Source organism: Trachurus trachurus (genome assembly GCF_905171665.1).
Source record: "Trachurus trachurus genome assembly, chromosome: 21".
NCBI lineage: Eukaryota > Metazoa > Chordata > Actinopteri > Carangiformes > Carangidae > Trachurus > Trachurus trachurus.
In genome coordinates this window covers 30405572-30425564 of record NC_139899.1, presented here as the reverse complement: position 1 = coordinate 30425564, position 19993 = coordinate 30405572, and the positions used below count along the sequence as shown (strand labels likewise).

Here is a 19993-nt window from a genome sequence, read left to right as displayed (position 1 = left end):
GCTAATTTCCATCCCCAGTCCCATTGGCAGGTTGATGTTAGACATAAAAACAATGAAGATAAAAGCACAAGAGGCAGGACTACAACAATACAACAATGCATCATGACAACACCTTGACATCTTACACAAACATATATGACATGAACAACATACGTATATTAATTGGCCGAATAAGTATTAAGGGGACCAAGAGATTACAGAACAGTTATAAAGTGCTACAGTACTAATTAAAGTGCTATGTGCTAAAGTGACGAGTGCAAGATTAAATTGCACAATTCCCCAATAAAGTGCAGGATTGACTTAAATTGCACGATGCCCACGGCACACGATTGCACATGTCTAAATATTGCACTAAATTTGTATACATAAATGTATTGTGTACACACAATTGTAAGAAATTGAGATACATAAGTATATGTATTCAATGTACAGAAAAAAAAAGAAATAAAAATACAGAGTGGTGCCCCACTGGTGCAACACTTTTAGACAGGATTATGATCACATATCTGATTTTCCAATAGCCATGTCTTGAGATGTTTAGTGAATGAGGTGAGAGTTGGGAGTTCACGTATAGTGCTAGGTATGTGGTTCCAGGTCTGGGATGCACGGAAAGAGAATACAGCTTTGACCAAATGCACTTTTCCTCAGCGGTACAACACAATCGCCTCTGTTACATGTTTTATTTTTGTCTCCTAGAGGTTTGAGCTCCTGGACGGTCGTCGTCAGACTTCACCCGCCGCCATCAGCAGCGTGTCCAAGGCCACGGACCTGGAGGGACGCGCTGACGTCACGCTACGCCTCGCAGACAAGGACGTCACCTTTCAGGTAGAGGAGCAGAGCAGCCCCTGCGCTTCACTGTGGTTGAACCTGTTGCACGTGAGAAAAACGTTAGGAGACAAGGGGTTTTTCTTTGGTTTTTTGTTTTTAATTTGTTTTTTTGCACATAAAATACTCAAACATTATTATCTGTTACATATTAAGATGATCTACAATCTGTCCTGCACCTTACTTACTTTTTATACATTATATTATATTTTATCTTATTTCATTTTATTTTTTCTATGGTGCTTAATTTACTACTCTGTACTATTTATTTTTTATGGGAGAGAGAAACGGCTTTTCGATTCTTCTGTATGTTCTGGAAATAAGGAAACATAGATAATTGCCAATCTATTTATTATTATTCTTATTATTATTATTATTAAACCTTTATTTAACCAGGTAAGACACATTGAGATTGAGATTTCATTTGAGGTCAGCAACACACGTCAAAGATAAACTATTACAGTACATAAGACAAATTAAAAACAATAAATTAAAATGGATTACATGAATTTCATGAAAGTAAATGAGATTAAAAATGGCAAAACTGTCAGAATTACAAGTGCAATGGTTGAGCTAGGGTAAAAACACAGACTCTGTTCCGTGGACTCTTGATGTCTGTTATTTAAGAAAGAACGAATTCTTGAATCTTGAAGCGGTGAGAGAGAGCAGAGCAGAGCCAGAGCTTTGAGCTTTGAGCTTTGAGCTTTGAGCTTTGAGCTTTGAGCGCTCTGGGCCACCGTACTCGTCAGATTGTGAAGTGAAAAGCTTTCTGTTTCTGAGTCAGTGAGTCATTCGGTTCACATGGCTGTCTGTTGTCCCATGACACAGCACAGACAGACACACACAGACACACACAGAGAGACAGACAGACTGACTCTGTATCAGCAGCTTGTCTCCTCGTGGATTGTTTGATAGTAGATTCTGTTCCCCGGGCGACGCTGATAAGTCTCTGAATCACAGTTTATTACAGGAATGTTTTTTCCACAGCTGTGAAGAACGAAACTGAAGCTTTTTTCCGTTTTTTTTTATCTTCTCTTCTCTCCTCCTCTCCATCAAACTGCTGCAGGTCCCGGCGGGAACCAAGGAGCCGCGGCCGCTTAGCAACAGCAGCAGCAGCAGCAGCAGCAGCAGCTTCATCAACACGCCGAGCCACTCGCAGCTGCTGTCTGAGATGATGCAGTCACACATGGTTAAGGACATATGTCTGATAGGAGCCAAGGTAGCTCACACACACACACACACACACACACAGAATGAGATCTCTGTCTTCTGTCTTGTTTCAACAACAATAACTGTGTGTGTGTGTGTGTGTGTGTTGCAGGGCTGTGGGAAGTCGGTTATAGCCCGAGAGTTTGCAGAGATGCTGGGTTACAGCACCGAGCCGGTCATGCTCTACCAGGTACCGCTGTCTTTCTGTCTTTCTGTCTTTCTGTCTGTCTTCATACTGTATAGACAGAGAGTTCCTTTTCATGCGAAGCCCCCATTTAAAGGGATAGTTCACCCTAGAATGATATTTCGCTCATTATCTACTCACCCTCATGTTGACTAAGGGCTGGAAGAATTATCAGAGTCCACCGTCCCTTCTCTGAGTTACAGGGGGTCTCGGCGTAGCAGTGCATTTCAATGCAACGGTTGCAAAGGGACACCGGAGCTCTTCGTAAAAAAACACACACAAAAAAACATCCAAATACCTCCATGATGCTCGTATGTAATGTCCGTCTTGTGCTGAAGCCCCAAATTGCGTAATTGTCCTGAAAAAAATTAAATAAGTCTATATTTTAAGCTTGTTTGTAGCGGAAGCTTCTCGAAGCTCCTCTTCCTGGTCCGTCCAAATCTCGCGTGATTTGCGCCGGCGTCAGTGCGGTTACTGCGAATCACGCGAGATTTGGACGGACCAGGAAGAGGAGCTTCGAGAAGCTTCCGCTACAAACAAGCTTAAAATATAGACTTATTTTCGGGACAATTACGCAATTTGGGGCTTCAGCACAAGACGGACATTACATACGAGCATCATGGAGGTATTTGGATGTTTTTTTGTGTGTGTTTTTTTACGAAGAGCTCTGGTGTCCATTTGCAACCGTTGCATTGAAATTCACTGCTACGCCAAGACCCCCTGTAACTCAGAGAAGGGACGGTGGACTCTGACAATTCTTCCAGCCCTTAATCAACATGAGGGTGAGTAGATAATGAGCGAAATATCATTCTAGGGTGAACTATCCCTTTAATTAACGAGACACTCCTGTCTGTGACCATCTGTCCGTCTTATGACCTGTGTTACAGAAAATGAGCTGTAATGTGTGACGACGACGGCTCAGGTAGAATCTGTACACGCTGGTGTTTATTACATCACAAGTCCTCTCTGCTCCTTCCATGTTACTCTTAATTAGACATGTTAGCCACGCAAAAATTCAAGATGGCTGCCATATCCTCAAAAGAAATTACATTTTTTTGTGCAATAAATTCATCCACTTTTTGTTTAAGTGAATAATCCAGGGTCCAAATCTTATGTTTTAAGAGTAAAGAAGGTTTAAATTTAGGCCGTGTTTACACTGAGTATTTTTAAAAACGCATGGTAACACTTTATAATAAATACACACTATTAAGCATTACTGTAGTTAAGCATGAATAAATACTGAATTCATCATTTATAACACATGAAAACTCATCAGTATGTAGTTTATAAACACAGTTTTAAATGTTTTACTCATCATTGATAAGCACTAACTGTGTTTATAAACTACATACTAATGAGTATTCATGCATTATATGAAGAATTCAGTATTTAATGCTTTAACTAATGCTTAATAGTGTGTACTTATTATAAAGTGTTACCAAACGCAAATTTTTCCCCCTCCGTTTTCAATAATATCATCGTACACACCAAAGATCTTTATCTGCACAAACCTGGATTATTACCGTCGAGCTCTATCATGACTAATGGGCCAAACCTACAGGAAATTCAATCGTGTTAGTTTGAGTAAAACCAACGAGCTCCTCCTCCTGTGCTCCTCTCAGTAATGCTGCTGTTACATTTGCAAGTGCAAACAAGCAAAACGTGTTTGGACAAACATTAATAAGAGCTCTGCTTTAACAACTTCATGATAGAATAGAATAGAATAGAATAGAATAGAATAGAATAGCAGAGCAGCTTAACTGTCGTCATATTAAGTGTATCAACATGACCAAATCCAAGTTGCCTCTCTAGGTCGTTGCAGTAAAAACACTCAACTATTAAAAACATGTACTATATATATATATAAAAAGAAAATAAAAGACATGTAAACACACATAAATGAATAGATTTCTATGTGAACAAAGGTCACACACCTGATGTCAGTGCATTTTCTGTCACATACGGTGACGTCCAGGAACCTAAAACACACAAACATGAAACAGGAATTTCCAGAAATGATTGTTTAACATGAGTTCTTTTGGTAAAAACACATTAAAAGATGAATGTTTTTTCAGATTCCAGGCTACATGTGCACATCACATGGCCTTAGTGCACTGTAAAAAAATAAATAAAATGACAGGCGGCAAAAATGTTGTTATTCTTACCACTTTTTATGGGCCAATCAGAGAACAGATCAATCAATAATGAAGTCAGAAGTCATTATGTGCAGACTGATGGAGGTGAAGGACCTGTCACCTGAGGCTCAGGTCACTGCAACAGGAATAAATCAGTACATTTATGTTTCTATGAATGTAAACATTAGTGAACCCTCCCCCTCCCGTGTGTGTGTGTGTGTGTGTGTGTGTGTGTGTGTGTGTGTGTGTGTGTGTGTGTGTGTGTGTGTGTGTGTGTGTGTGTGTGTGTGTGTGTGTGTGTGTGTGTGTGTGTGTGACTCTGAGGAATGCAGCGAGCCGGGTGACGGCCGTGCAGGAAGCGGCTGTGCTGCTGCAGCTTTATATTATGTATTAATGCATCACGCTGCAGTTTATTTTTAGCCGCCCGCGGTCGGGGGTCACTTGTGCTACGGGAATTGCGGAATCCTTTTCGCTCGGGCCAGTTCATCCCGTCCGCTCCGGAAAAAAACAAAAAAACATCCCATTTTTGGAAAAAACAAAGTGGCAGATCAGACCAACACGATGGACACGGACACACTGAATATTTAACTGTAGTAAAACTCTATAAAAGCTGCTTCATGTCAGAGCAGCAGCAGCAGCAGCAGCAGCTCACCTGGATCACTGAGTCATACATTCACAGGGTTCACTTATTCTGCTTTGCAGAAATAGAAAAAAAAAAAACTTGCAAGCAAAAGAATGCACAGTTATTAATAGTTTATTTATTTTCTTATTTATTCATCATTTATTTATAGACATCTCCTTTTTAAGGAGGCAACTTAACACAGATTTCAAAACCTTAATAGGCACAATAACACAGTGACAGTCACTAACTCCTCCAACAGGCCTTAGATGTTTCTGAGTGGTGAATGAATGAATACACACATAAATGAATATGCACACACCTGTAACAGTTAGTTTACATGCTCCTCTCATTACGTAGAGCCTTAAGATGGTGCATGTTATAATTTGGCACTATAGAAATCAAGTTAAATGGTGTAAGTACAAGTTGACCATAGCTCTGGTGAAGAGGTGAAAGGCATGTGTGTTTGATTTGTGTGTAAGTTTCATCCTATCTGCTGTAAAGTCCCTACACAACCTGAGCAGAAGGCAGCAACCTGTGTGAATGTTAGTGTTGTACTTTAATGTGTCAGTCAGTGGGTTGTATGTTTCACATATATGTTGAAATGTCTGCTTTAATGTTATACAGACGGACTGTGAAAACAAATTTTCCTACGGGACAGTAAAGAATGAATCTGAGGCCCTGTTTACACGACAACGCTTGCAGGTGAAAACAGCAAAATATTTCATGGGATGTGCCTTTCGTTTAGACGGCGACGGTGTTTTCGGGGCTTGAAAATGCAAAAAAGTGAAACCACCCTCCAGAGTGGAAATCTTAAAAACGCTCCGCCGTTGCTTCCCCGTGTATTGTAAAGGGTGAAAACAAAAAGTCTGGGTTGTACACAGGTGTGTGGACTTGGTGGTGTTGTGTGTTGTGTGGCACACTGCCACCTCGGCACCTGGCGTGCATACAACATTGAATTCCACAGACTTTTGCGTCACTGTATGCACATATTTCCACCCAAAAAACGCTCGTCTAAATGCGAAATAAAAAGTGAGAACGTCACTTTTGCGTGTAAACGTAGCCTGAATCTGAACTAGGTTTAAACTGAATCACAGAGGTGTTAATGACACAACCAGTAGAAGGAAATGAAGGAACTAAAGTCAAAATGCATCAAATAAAAGCAAAGGTGAAAGGACAAAAGTAAAAAGCCAAAACACAGGACACATTAACGGTCCGAGGGTCTTAAAGTGTGATCGTGGTGTAGCCGTGGTCAGATTGGTCGCCGCCATGTTGATATGTTGGGAGAGAGGGGGGAGGGATCTCCTCTTCCTCTTCCTCCTCCTCCTCCTCCCTCCGTCTCCATGGTGACACGGTAGCGTGACAGTGAATATGACGGCCGTTTTCCCCCCCTGAACAGAGATGTGCCATTAAGTGTTACAGTATCTGTGGAGAAGGAGAAGGAGGAGGAGACTCAGTTTTACAGAGTGACAGTGAACGCACCGCAGCTCTCCATCCTCCTCTAACCTGTACTTCCTCCTCCTCCTCCTCCTCTCTCTCCTCCTCCTCCTCCTCCTCCTCCTCCAGGACATGACGGCCAGGGACCTCCTCCAGCAGAGGTACACGCTGCCTAACGGAGACACGGCGTGGAGGCCGTCGCCCCTGGTTACCGCCGCCATCGAGGGCAAGCTGCTGCTCCTGGACGGGATCCACAGGGTCAACCTGGGAACGCTGGCCGTGCTGTCCAGGTGCAACCACCAGCTGGAGTTCACACACTAACACACACACACACACACACACACACACACACACACACACACACACACACACACACACACACACACACACACACACACACACACACACACACACACACACACACACACACACACACACACACACACACACACACACACACACACACACTCCTCAGCTCATCCCCCTGTGTGTGTGTGTGTGTGTGTTTTCCGTCCCAGGCTGCTCCACGACAGGGAGCTGGACCTGTACGACGGGACCAGGCTGCTGCGGTGGGACCGCTACCAGGCTGTGAAGGAGGAGCTGCAGCTCAGTGACCAGCAGCTGCAAGAGAGGTGCATGCACACACACACACACACACACTGAGGATTGTGGGTAATCATGTGTAGTAAAGGATAAGAAAAAGGAAAGTCTGCACAGCAACAACAGCTCCAGAGCAATAATTTATTATCACCCAAAAGGGGGAGTAACGTTTCAGACTAAAACAGGTGGGAAAGCCTCTAATACACCCACATGATGCACAATATTAAAGCCCCAGTGTGTAACTTATTTGGCTTTTTATCAGCACAAATCAAATCTGTCTTTCATAAATCCGTATTTCACTGAAGTGGAATCACACCCGCATACAAATGAAAGCTTTCTGGTTCCTTAGAATGAGTTGTTACAAGTCGTTACAAATACATAAGTGGGCGACGCACCGAACCGAGGCGGCCATGTTGCATCGTGACCGTAGGTAACCACGGAAACTGAGCGGAGCTGTGGGCTCGGCCTGTGAAAACTGTCACCACTGTGTAGTGTGAGGAAGGACGGAGGCACCGGTGTTGCATTCAGGTGCAGTCAGGCAGACGGCCGTCGGCAAACCAACCGGATGTCATTTTACTTCACCAGAGAAAGACGGTAAAAAACAATACCACATCACCATGACAACATGTTGTCACGCCTGCATGCTTGTTTATCCTGTTACATGCAGCGTCTGTTGTCTGTCTGACATCTGCCCGATTTCATGTGAATGCAACATCAAGAATACATTCCGATATGCAACCGCACCGCTAGATGGGGGGAATTCCTACGCATTATACCTTTAAAAAAAGTTACATAATTATAGGACACACAATATGAAAAGAAAAGAGACAAATGTGTGCACAAGCTATGATGACATAACATCAAGCATAAAAAACCCATCATACAGTCATGTGATGTGATGGTACCGGAGGCATCTTGATACATACATATCAGGTGATAAACAAGAAAAAAAGAGAAATAGAAAACAATCCATCCGATATCATGTCACCAAAGTAACAGGAAACAGAGATCTTTCTCGAAGCAATGGCACATGTATAGTTAAACCATAAACTTGGAGACAAATGTTGGTTACCATGTCCGGCACCCAGCGGTCAGACTGTGACGGGATGTGTGTGTCCTTTTTCTATTTTTTCAAGACTTATGTGTAGTAAAGGTCAGGAGTTTTTCACAAACATCTCTGACTCTGGTCTTGCGTCAGACGTGGAAACTGATGTGGACAGATGTGATTCAACAAAAACAACGACGATCACGTTCTGCATTATTTGAAGAAAAAGAAAAAGGAGAACATTGCAAAAACTCAAAATCTTTCCAAGAATATTTGTCTTATTTCTTGTCAAAATGTCTCATTTCTAGTCAAAACTAATCTCTCTAAATCTCTCTTTCACTTTAAATAAGACTCATCACCTAAAAATGAACTTGTTTTTAGATAATTTTCACTTGTTTCAAACTAATTTTCACTTGAAATAAGTAGAAAAATCTGCCAGTGAAAGCAAGTTTTTTGTGCTTGTGATAAGAAAGAAAAACTTGCTCCACTATCAGATTTTTCTACTTATTTCAAATGAAAATAGACTTGAAATAAGTCAAAAGAGTCTAAAAACAAGCTACGTTTTATTTGATGAGTCTTATTTTAAGTATAATGAGATTAGTTTTGACTAGAAATGAGACATTTTGACTAGAAATAAGACAAATATTCTTGGTCAGATTTAGAGTTTTTGCAGTGAAGAATAGATATAAAGAGATAAGACTCATATAAACTGGTCTGTGGATGTTCTGGATCAGCGTTCTTCTCGCTCCGAGCTTCTCCAGGTGTTCACTCTGAAAATAGGCCGAACTGTGAAAACACCTGAGTCTGCACCGAGGTTTAGAAAACTAGGAGACAGCGTTTTAACTCGGTGAAAGACCGCTCCAGTCCTGACCTTAACTGTCCCCTGTACTTTACTGTATTAGAGGTGTGTGTGTGTGTGCACGTGTGTGTGTGTGTGTGTGTGTGTGCTCAGAAACCCACCTAAGATGGCAGGAAGGATGTTTGTGGTGGGGCGTCTGGGGCTGAAATAAACCCACTTCCTCTTCCTCCTCTCCTGTGGCTCAGACTGAATGTGTGTGCGCGTGCGTGTGTGTGTGTGTGTGTGTGTATCCACCAGGAATTTATTGTCCATTAGAGAACAGGTTCCAGTTAAGGAACACGATGCATCATGGGTAGTTCAGCCACAGATCCTCCTCCTCCTCCTCCTCCTCCATCTTCTCTCCACTCAGTCTCAGTCTGAGCTGATTTTAGGAGCCAGTTAATTAAAGCTCAGGTCGACGTGGAGCCGCTCCTCCTCCTCCTCCTCCTCCTCCTCCTCCTCCTCTCTGGTTCTGGATCTAGATCTCTGAGCTCTAATCCTCCACAGATCCAGGATCTGCTGCTTCGCTACAGGTCAGAGAGGAGACATGAGGAGCCTCTGCTGCCGTCACGGCCCCAGAGCTCTGAGGAAACCTGTTGGAGGAGCTCACAGCTTTCTACTACTTCTTCCTCCTCCTCTTCTTCTTCTTCTTCTTCTTCCTCATCTTCCTCTTTCTCTTCTTCTTCTTCGTCATCTTCTTTGTCTTGTTCTTCCATATTTATTCCCTGAGTTCTGCAACAACCTGTTAGAGGAGATTCCTCTCTCCATTCCCAGTTTTCTACTTTGTCTTCTTCCCGGTTTCACCTTCTTTATCTTCTCCTACCTCTTTGTCTCCTTCTTCTTGTCTTCCCTGTGCTCTGCAGCAGCCTCGGTTCTTCATGTCATGGCGGGTTCCTCGATACGTTGGACATTTCTCTCTGAGACCCTCCATCCAAGTCCATGTTGCCATGACGATATCACATCATCTCAGCGGCACTTTTTAGGCTTCATGAGTTTTCTCTCACAGCAACAAACAGAAACCACATGTTAGAGTCGGACTACAGAGTTTTGTTACTGTCCGATCTGTGATTTACTGTGAAGATCTTAAAGGACAATTCCGGGCAAATTCAACTCGGGGCTGTTTATTTACTTCAAGCAAGCCGACATGTTTGTAAAACTAGATCTAATTCAAAGTCTGGCACGAGACCCAAGTTGACACTCGGTGTGTTCAGGAGCAGTGGGAAGCTCCCGTTTGTGTCATAAACACAGGAATATCAACTCTTGACTTGCTTCAAGTGTACATTTTTTCCCACAGACAGCGTCAGATGGCGACTCAAACATGCGCCGAGAAGTTTTTTTTACTTGAAACAAGTAAAGAGTTGATATTCCTGTGTTTATGACACAAACGGGAGCTTCCCACTGCACCTGAACACACCGAGCGTCAACTTGGGTCTCGACTCCGCCAGACTTTGAATTAGATCTAGTTTTACAAACATGTCGGCTTGCTTGAAGTAAATAAACTCCTGGCTGCATGTTTGAGTCGCCATCTGACGCTGTCTGTGGCTTTGAGGGATGGAAACAGCCTAAGCAGCAGGACTTCAATCCGCTCCCATTCATCGCTGCTGTGGCGATGCGGCGGGACAGACACAACTACCGCAAAACAGGAGACATTAAACTGAAAACCTTCAGATTCCTTCTTTTAGACCTAAAATGTTATAGGAAAATACAGCCCCGAGTTGAATTTGCCCGGAATTGTCCTTTAATGTTTAAATGTTCAGAATGACATGAATGTAGACGATGACGTTATGGGACTGAACAGAGAGAGAGAGAACGTGAGAACGAGAGCGACAGACCTTTTTAGACGGATGATGGAGGAATCTGGTGGTGGTGGTGGTGGTGGTGAAGCCTATAAATAACCAGCAGCCTCTGATATCTTCATCATGTATGAAATCTCTTCTTCCCACACACTCGGCCGGTGACGATGATGATGATGATGGTGAGCGCTGGGCTCGCTGCCGCCCACGCGCTCCGGTAAATATAGCCGGCTGGCTGCGGTGTGGCTGTCTCTGTGGGGCGATGCATCCCAACGGACCACGCTGTCCGCTCCAATCACAGAGTCACACAGCCGGCTGTCAGGAGTCACGACGCTCCGCTGCCTGACACAGATCGGCTGGGACACACACACACACACACATATAGACACACACTAACACACACAGACATAGAGACACACACACATATAGACACACAGACACACACAGACGAGACCAACACCATGTGCACCTGCACTCCACTTTCGGCTTGAACACGGCTCAACAGATGTTCATCCTTAGCTGGTGTGTAACTCTTCTCCGTTGTGTGTGTGTGTGTGTGTGTGTGTGCTGGGTTCAACCTGGAATCGGTTGACCAGTTTTCCAGTTATGGAAAATGAGAAAATAAAAAGTCAAATTTTTTGTTAAAAGCAGAAGTGAGTGATATATTTGTGTTAATATAAGTCTTAAATAGTTATATCTTCCGACAGCAATCACTTACATAGAGTGTTTGGACTGAAACACGGGTCTGTCAGTCACTCTGCTCTGCTCTGAGCCTAGGAGAAAACATTTATCGTATCCTACAGTTTTTATCCAATGAGGAGAGAGAACGGCATGCAGGGCTGTGTGTGCAGCCAAGGGACGCCGTGAATGTGGTGACGTAGCGACGAGGACTGTTATGGTGCGTTCAAGGAAACTCGTATTTTTCCGACCGTGAAGTGGTACCAGTTCGATCTGGTACGAGTTCACCGGTCGGAAGTTACGAGTGGCCGTTATAGTGACTTTCACCGGTAAAACAGGTCGGAAAAACACGAGTGGGTTGCCTGGAACGCTACAAAGTCGTAAGTTGTGACTTGAAGCTGTAATTTACGATTTCAAAAGCCTGCCTGGAACGCAGCATTAGCCAAAACGACCGGATCACTCACTTCTGCTTTAATTGTAACGGGACTCTGCATATTCATGAACATACAAAATGTAAATATGACAGATTTAGCTCTAAAGCTAATTTCCATCCGCAGTACCACGGTTCACACTAAAACAACATTAGACAAGGACAAGAACAAAGCACAACATGGTACAAATACCATATATCACAATACAGTTACAATATATCACACAGCAGTAGCTTCAGTCAGAAGGAGCAAGGAGTAGTACAATATCACATCAGCTACCAGAGCTCTGTTTGACTTGTTCAGACCCAACTAAGAATTTCTTTTCCAACAAAGTGAGAGAAAACTAGAGACTTTGAGTTGATGAGTGTTTCCAGTGTTGGACCACGAGCATGAAGGTTTTCTCTTCCTCTGCTGAGTGACAGGTAGAGGAGCAACAGAGAGCAGGAGTGGGCGTGGTTCAAAAACAAAACCACATGTTTTTGCCTTGTTCTATAATACATTTGTCATAATTTCTAAGCATGTAAGATATTATTAGATCAGTCAGAGCCACAGACTGCACATCTTTAAATCAGACTTCTGGGGCTGAGAGAGGAAATAACATAGAAACAAACTGGTTAAATGTACAAAATAAGGTTCAACTGTGGAAAAGAAGACTTCTCTAAAAGCATGAATGGGACGGCACGGCTCCAGACTTAACCTTAATGGAGGCATTTTGCCCCTAAAATTTGAGCAAATGTTTCATCTACTTGCGCATGTGCAACCAGTGTACTTGCTGTTTTGGGGAAATGTGAAAGGGGCGACTCAGAGAACCTGAAATCTGTCATTACAAGTGGCTGCAGGCCGATGTGTGTGAGGATCATGAATGAAGAGGTGAATAATGAGAGAAATGTGAATATTTGCGCCCCTAGATTTTCTTCTTGTGCTCCTAAAATTTTAAGTTAGGGGAGAAGTCACTGTGCTCCTGGTAAAAACCCTGGACGGAGGATGTGTTAGTGTTTGGTGTGATAACATGTCTGTCAGACTGTAGCAGCTGGAAATGTGAAAATGTGTGTTTGTGTGTTGTCAGGTCGATCTTCCCCATCCACCGGTCGTTCCGGGTGCTGGCGCTGGCCGAGCCCCCGGTGGTCGGGGCCGGCGGCGGCGGCGGCGGCAGCAGAGGTCAGCAGCAGTGGCTCGGCCCCGAGCTGCTCACCATGTTCCTGTATCACACCGTCACTCCGCTGGCCCGAGCCGAGGAGATGGGCCTCATCCAGGGACTGGTGAGACACACACACACACACACACACACACACACTGAGAGACAACACCTCCATCTTACTTCACCCTGGTTACAGCTTTGTGTCTGATTTCTCTTTTTTTGCACATTTGCCACATTTAAATGTTCAAGATCGTCGAACAAATCTTAATGTTCGACAAAGATAACGCAGGTAAATATATACTGTCTTTTGCTGGAGTCCCAGAGCTTTAGAAATGGCTTTGTAACACTTTCCAGACTCATTAATGTCAGTGATTTCATTTTTTTATATCGCAGATTCGCAGCATGATGTGTTGGTTTTTGTAGATCTCTGTTTGAGATCTCTCAGCCTCATTCACTTTGTCAGACAGGTTCTATTGAAGTGATTTCTTGACTCAACAGGTCTGGCTGTGATCAGGCCTGGGTGTGGACAGTTAAAATAAACTCAGCTTTCCAAAAAAAATAGGCATATATATATATATATATATATATATATATATATATATATATATATATATATATATATATATATATATATATATATATATATATATATATATATATATATATATATATCCAGCACAAGAAAAAAATTTAAAAAGTCAATAAAAAAAGAGACAACACAATACATATAATAACAGATGATGAAAGCTAAAAATTCATATCTAATAACAAAAGGATAGAAAGAGGCATCTGTACTGTACCAATGTCTCCTGGTATCTGACGGTGCTGTATTTAATGTTAGTCAAACTTCAAATGAATTTCTTCTTTGTGGCGTCAAGTAAATCTATACATCAGGTTTCTTTACACAGCTTTAAGAGTATTAACACAAAAGTCTAAAATTTTCAAATCAAAGTTTTAGGCCTTAAAATGTCTTAAATTTGTTGAATTATTGTGTTCAAGTCTTAAATAATTTTAGACAGGTCTTACATTTTCTTATGCCCACCGTGGGCGAGCATTCCACTCACTTCAAAAACTACAAATCCCACAATTCTCTGGCCTCAACGCACCAATAACAGTAGTTACGTGTAAGTAAGGGAGAGCCCTCCAGAGCTGTAGGTGAAAAGAGGAAACAACGCCACACTGGTCCTGTTATGTTGTCCGTTCACACCGCATTTTCGCTTTGTGTCCGGTGAACACACCGTCACGTGTCGTTTATTCGTTACGTCCGCGGTGTAAAAGGCCGTAACGCAAAGACGCGATTAGGCGCGCGACGCGGTTCACGCGACTTTTTTTTTTTTGCGACAATACACACGATTCTTTTATGGCGACGGGACCTTCGCGTCTTCGTCTGTTTCATCGTGTTTGGTGGGAAGACCCACGAGGGGCTTCCCACCAAACACGAGGAACGATTTTTTTTCGCTCGAGTTTTGACGCGCGACCAAACGCGAGATACGCGAGATTCGCGATTTATCGCTCGTTTTGACTCGCGTCAAAAAAAATTCACCTTTTTTTTTTTTTTTTTTTAATGTCAAAAAATTCACGAGCCCGCCCATTTTCACTAGAACAACATTTCTTTTTTTGGGGGGAATTTATGCCGTTATGGATAGTACAGTTGAGACAGACAGGAAACGCGGAGGCAGAGAGAGGGGGAATGACATGCAGTAAATGGCTCTAACCACTACGCCACGCGACGCCCCACTACAACAACATTTCTGCTCTCACCAACCATGGTTGAGGTCACAACGCTGCGCTGTAGCTGCTCTGGAAGTCCGAGACACGTCTGAGGCCAAACGCCGCCGTCGCTTCTGGTCCATGACGGCGAGTTCTGGGCTGATGAGCTACAGAGACTTTAGAGTCAAAGAGGAGCAGAGCGTCGCTGTGTCGGACTGTTTGGATTTAATGAAGAAGCTGCACAGAGTCAGGTGAGCAGAAGCTGCAGAGCTGTCTGTCCTCGGACTGTCCTGACCTGTCCCTGAACTCAAAATCAACACAGGATGGTAGAGCTAGGGTTGCCAACTCTCACGCATCTGGCGTGTGTCACACGCTTTTAGGTCGTGACTCACGCTCTCACGCCACTCAAACTATTCTCACGCCAAAATCAAGCGATTTGGCAAAAAAAAAAAAAAAATTAAAGCAAGCTTTGGCACTCATCAGTAGGCTCTCTGATTGGTGTGCGCGATGCTTATCCGCGTGTCGATTGGACGGCTGCTCAAGCCTGTGATCACAGCACAGTAGGACGGGAGTTATCGATCCGCAACCCCCCCCCCCCCACCCCAACAGCGGCACGGTGCTGAAGCCTGGACCCGACTTGGTCCGAATCCGATGGCCAAAAAAAAGAGGGAGAGAGCGAAGCCCGAGACACAACCTGACCTGACCGAGTGATGTTTTCAGACTGAACGCGGCTCGAACTGACGCCTGCGGTCGGGCTGGTTGGGCCAGTCCGTTGAAAACTATAAAATCAAGATGCAGACTGGGTAGCACAAAAGTACAGCCAGGCAGCTCAGTCCAGAGAGCAGAGGAGAGAGAGACAGCGCAGCAACAGGTGTGTGTGTGTGTGTGTGCGTGTGTGTGTGTACGTGTGTGCGCAACTGCGCATGCATGCACGTGTGCCATTATACCTGCAAACTCCGAATGGGTATGTAGAATGTTTATTACAGAAGAGAAACACACATTTCAGGACCTGACTTGTATCATCAGGCTGTAGTAGAAGACTGAAAATCACAGGACGTGTCTGTTCTGTCCTTTCATATATTAATAGGCTCAATAGGCTGGTCCAGGCCAAAAGCCACAGCTCCCCACTAGACCAGTTTCATACACTCCAGCCATACAATGATAGGAACCACTGATCTGCTTTTTTCCCTGTTATCTGAAGCAAATGTTGTGTTTTCCCTTTATTTTCTTCTCAGAGTACACCAGAATGCTTCAAATACATGTTAAAATCAAAAAAAATTCTTGGGGGGGGGGTGCCCCCAGACCCCCCTAGAGGGATATACGTATTTTGTCACCTATTACACCTCTAGCCTACTCAGTTTGCAGGTATAGTGTGTGTGTGTGTGTGTGTGAGAGAGAGAGAGAGACAGAGAGAAAAACTACAATAAACATAACTATTATTATTATAGACAACCCCCCCCCCCCCCCCCCGCCAACAGAATCTCACTCCAGCCCAGGACCAAAAGTTGGCAACCAAACGCATTTAATATTTTATATGAATTTTTAATTTATTTTATACAGTAAATATGAGCGTTAGAGCTCAATAACTCCCAGGTCATGTGACCCGTTGGCTCAAAATCAACATAGGATGGTAGAGCTAAGCCTCCTCTATGACACACACCTGTTTTTATTGCATTTAAACACTTGTGATATTTTATGAATTTTTAATGTATTGAGAAGGAGCGAATGTCTGTCAAATATCCAACTTAAAACTAACTTCACTGCGGTCGTAGCAAACGTCTAAACAGCCGTCATTTGGATAAACCGACCGCACATTTAGGGATCTAAACAGTTACTTTCTCGCATGAAAAAACAAAACAAAAACTTAATAGTCTCCTCCGCTCCAGAATCATGGCCAGAATGCGCTTTCTGGAATCAGGAAATGGTGTTTACGATTAAAATCGGGGTACTGAAGTGCATGTAAACGCAGACACGGCTACATGTGTGCAGAAATCCAGCTGTTGTTTGATTGTTTGGTCAGAGACACTAAAGCTTCCTCAGATGAAGCGCTGCTGCTCTGTGCTGCTGCTGCTGCTGCTGTTGCCTGGTTACAGATGAGGATGGAGACTCACTGATAAGATTTCATTGACACCATTTGGTTCTGCTTATGGATTCTTCATTGATTCCTGATCAATTCTCCGTGTGGAGGAAGCTGGAGACGAGCTGCACACATCCACAGCTTCACCACAACACATTCATTCTCCTCTTCTCTCCGAGTGTGAGCAGCAGCAGCAGCAGCAGCAGCAGCAGCAGATAGAAACATGGGATGTGACTGTGTAACTGCTGATTGAATCTGTCTCAATCTGCCTCTGTGGTGTTAACGTTGAGGATATTTACCCTCGGTAGTGAACGTGCTGCAGCACTGACACACACAGACACACACTCTGCTGCAGGAGTTAAAGCTCATGTTGTACAGAGAGATGTTTCAACATGACTCCAGAAACCAGAGCCCGGGGCTGTGACTCCTTGTTGCAACATCGATATCGATGAAAGACGTCGATAAACTCTGAGTTTTACATCTGTGATGGTTCAGACAATCAGGAACCAGTTCTTGATTCTCATTGGGTGAGGGAACAGGGACCTTCTTTTTATTATTATAACAAGAAAAACATGTTAATTGGTAAATTATTCTAAGTAAGAAAAATAACTTTTTTTTCATATTTGTTTTGTCTTTTATCCAACAGTCTGAACAGTAGAAAGACAGAAACGTTACAGGACATTATATTATATGATTTACATCCGAACCTGTCGGTCACGTGACACAGAAATCTCCTCTGCTCCTCACATCTGGACTTTGATGAATCAGAATCAGAATCAGAACTGTTTTTATTGCCACGAGCGGTAAAGGTCAGTTTACAGCACGAGGAACTTGTCTTGGTGTCAGGTGCAAACATAAAGGGACCAAAAATAGTTTAAAGGGAGGGATGAAAATAGTATTAAGAATTTAAATAAAATAAAATAAAATACAATAGAATGAATTAAAATATTCTAGTGCAAAAGATACGCATATACTATATGCAAAAAAATACACATATACTATAAATACACATATACTATATAAAAGAATAGAATAAAGATATATACAAAATACTACTAAATAAGTTATTGAATGCTTATGACGCAGTATTAGGGCCACATTGACAAATAAAAAAATCACAAACATAGAGAATAAAGTCGTAAATTTATGACTTTATTCTCGTAAAGTTATGACTTTTTACTCATAGGAAATTTACGACTTTATTCTCGTAAATTTACGACTTTATTCTCGAAGTCTGTGTTTTGTTTTTTTCTCAATGTGGCCCTAATACTCCGTCGTAAATACTACTAATTTAGTTATTGAATACTACTAAATAAGTTATTGAGAATATTTGATTGCTGTTTAACAGTTTGTGTTACTTAAAAAAAGCCTTTCATAACTATTAGTTGTATTGGAGCCTGTGCTGCAGAAAAAAACAACATATTTAGCAAAGCTTATGATGTTCAAACAGATGTTTCTATGATCGTGTCCAGCTCTAACATCTGTATGATGTCATACAACTTCTCAGAAACGTTTTTACAGCAGAACTGCATCAGTTTTAGTTGGAAATTCAACAGTAAAATAAAATAAAAAAAACAACTCAAGATGAAGTTTATATTTTCAAACCTTCTTCTTCCTCTTCCTCCTCTTCGTGGTGTTTCAGACGCCGGGTGTCCCACAGGAAGCAGCAGAGCAGCTCCTGCACCTCACACACAGTCTGCGCACGACCAACGACCCCACCGTGAGTACACAGTGTGTGTGTGTGTGTCCAGTTTGTTTACATGCATGTGTGTGTGTGTGCGATCAAAGTCATTTATGTGTGTGTGTGTGTGTGTGTGTGTGTGTCCTGCAGGCCCAGTCCCTGGCCTCGTCTCTCTCCACCAGACAGCTGCTGAGGATCTGTCGCCGTCTCTCCCTCTACCCCGAGGAGAGCATCGCCCACGCCGTCAATAAGGCCTGTCTCTCTAGGTACACACACACACACACACACACACACACACACACACACACACACAGACACACACTGTCACATCTGGGTTGTGATTCATTGTGAAGGCACCGTATAAACAGACTGGGTTTTTTTCCTTTTTTTTTTTTTAAAGCTCTACGATTGTGTGCACCGGTGGTTATTTTTGTGTGTGTGTGTGTGTGTGTGTGTGTGTGTGTGTGTGTGTGTGTGTGTGTGTTGTAGGTTCCTGCCCAGTTTGGCTCGTGCCTCTCTTGAAAAAAGCCTGGCCAACTGCTCCATACAGGAAACACCAGACGCTGCTGAACACACTGCAGATCGCAGCTGTAAGATCCACTCACCTATAACATTTATTTATCAAACTGTAGATTCTTGTTAATTCTGCAAAAAAACATGGATGTTTCAATCATCAGGAATAATTAAAGGGATAGTTCAACATTTTGGCAAATTGGCCCATTGCCATAATCCCTATAGTCATAGCAGTAGGTTCGTTACCTTTAATTGTCGGTGCAAGCTATTTTTAGAACAGCGGAGCAGAGCCGTGAGCTGCTCAGAGCTACGCTACGGAGGCTCATGGGATTTCTTGGTTTCCCTCATCAAACTCATCAAATACACAATCCAACAACTCCACAACGCTCTGGTGGACAAGTTGTGACCTGCACATTCACCACGCTATGAGATAATAACACAACGTTACCACACAGAGTTGTTTTAGAGGTAAATTCATGCAAAACCGCTGATGCACGTTGTGTAGGAACCATTTGAGCTTTTATTTTGGTGTTTATACTTGGCGGGTTTTATTGTGACAACTTCCGCTGACACCGGAAGTGCATGACGCACACCGGGTCACGGTGGGTTATTTAAACCGTGGACAATCAGCCTACCAGGTGTGCTGGTCGAAGGCATACAGTTTTGACCGTGTCTTTATGTGCTTTCGTGTCCCACCAAGGAGGTATTGTATTTTGTTATAATAAATGTGTGTTTGAGCACTGCAACCTCGCCTTGGGCACCTTTTGTTGGTAGCTGCACTAGCACGCGTCTGAACACTGGAGACCAGCAACCGTGCCCCTCTTATAGGGAAAAGAAGGGCACGTACACGTTGCCTTCAGGGACAGTTTTTCATGAAGCAGTCTCTGTATTTCCCTCTAAAACAACTCTGTGTGGTAACGTTGTGTTATTATCTCATAGCGTGGTGAATGTGCAGGTCACAACTTGTCCACCAGAGCGTTGTGGAGTTGTTGGATTGTGTATTTGATGAGTTTGATGAGGGAAACCAAGAAATCCCATGAGCCTCCGTAGCGTAGCTCTGAGCAGCTCACGGCTCTGCTC

The 19993-nt window shown here is 43.1% G+C and overlaps 1 protein-coding gene across 1 annotated transcript in view; it reads left to right on the top strand.

Annotated features, from left to right (window-relative positions):
• Positions 1-19993, top strand: part of vwa8 (von Willebrand factor A domain containing 8) — a 123115-nt gene that overhangs the window by 23530 nt on the left and 79592 nt on the right. Inside the window, exons 10-18 of the mRNA XM_083997034.1 lie at positions 697-825; positions 1892-2044; positions 2147-2224; positions 6539-6699; positions 6928-7041; positions 12861-13053; positions 18362-18439; positions 18551-18666; positions 18890-18990. Coding sequence (XP_083853160.1) covers positions 697-825; positions 1892-2044; positions 2147-2224; positions 6539-6699; positions 6928-7041; positions 12861-13053; positions 18362-18439; positions 18551-18666; positions 18890-18990 — 1123 coding nt within the window. The remainder of the gene's footprint in view (positions 1-696; positions 826-1891; positions 2045-2146; positions 2225-6538; positions 6700-6927; positions 7042-12860; positions 13054-18361; positions 18440-18550; positions 18667-18889; positions 18991-19993) is intronic.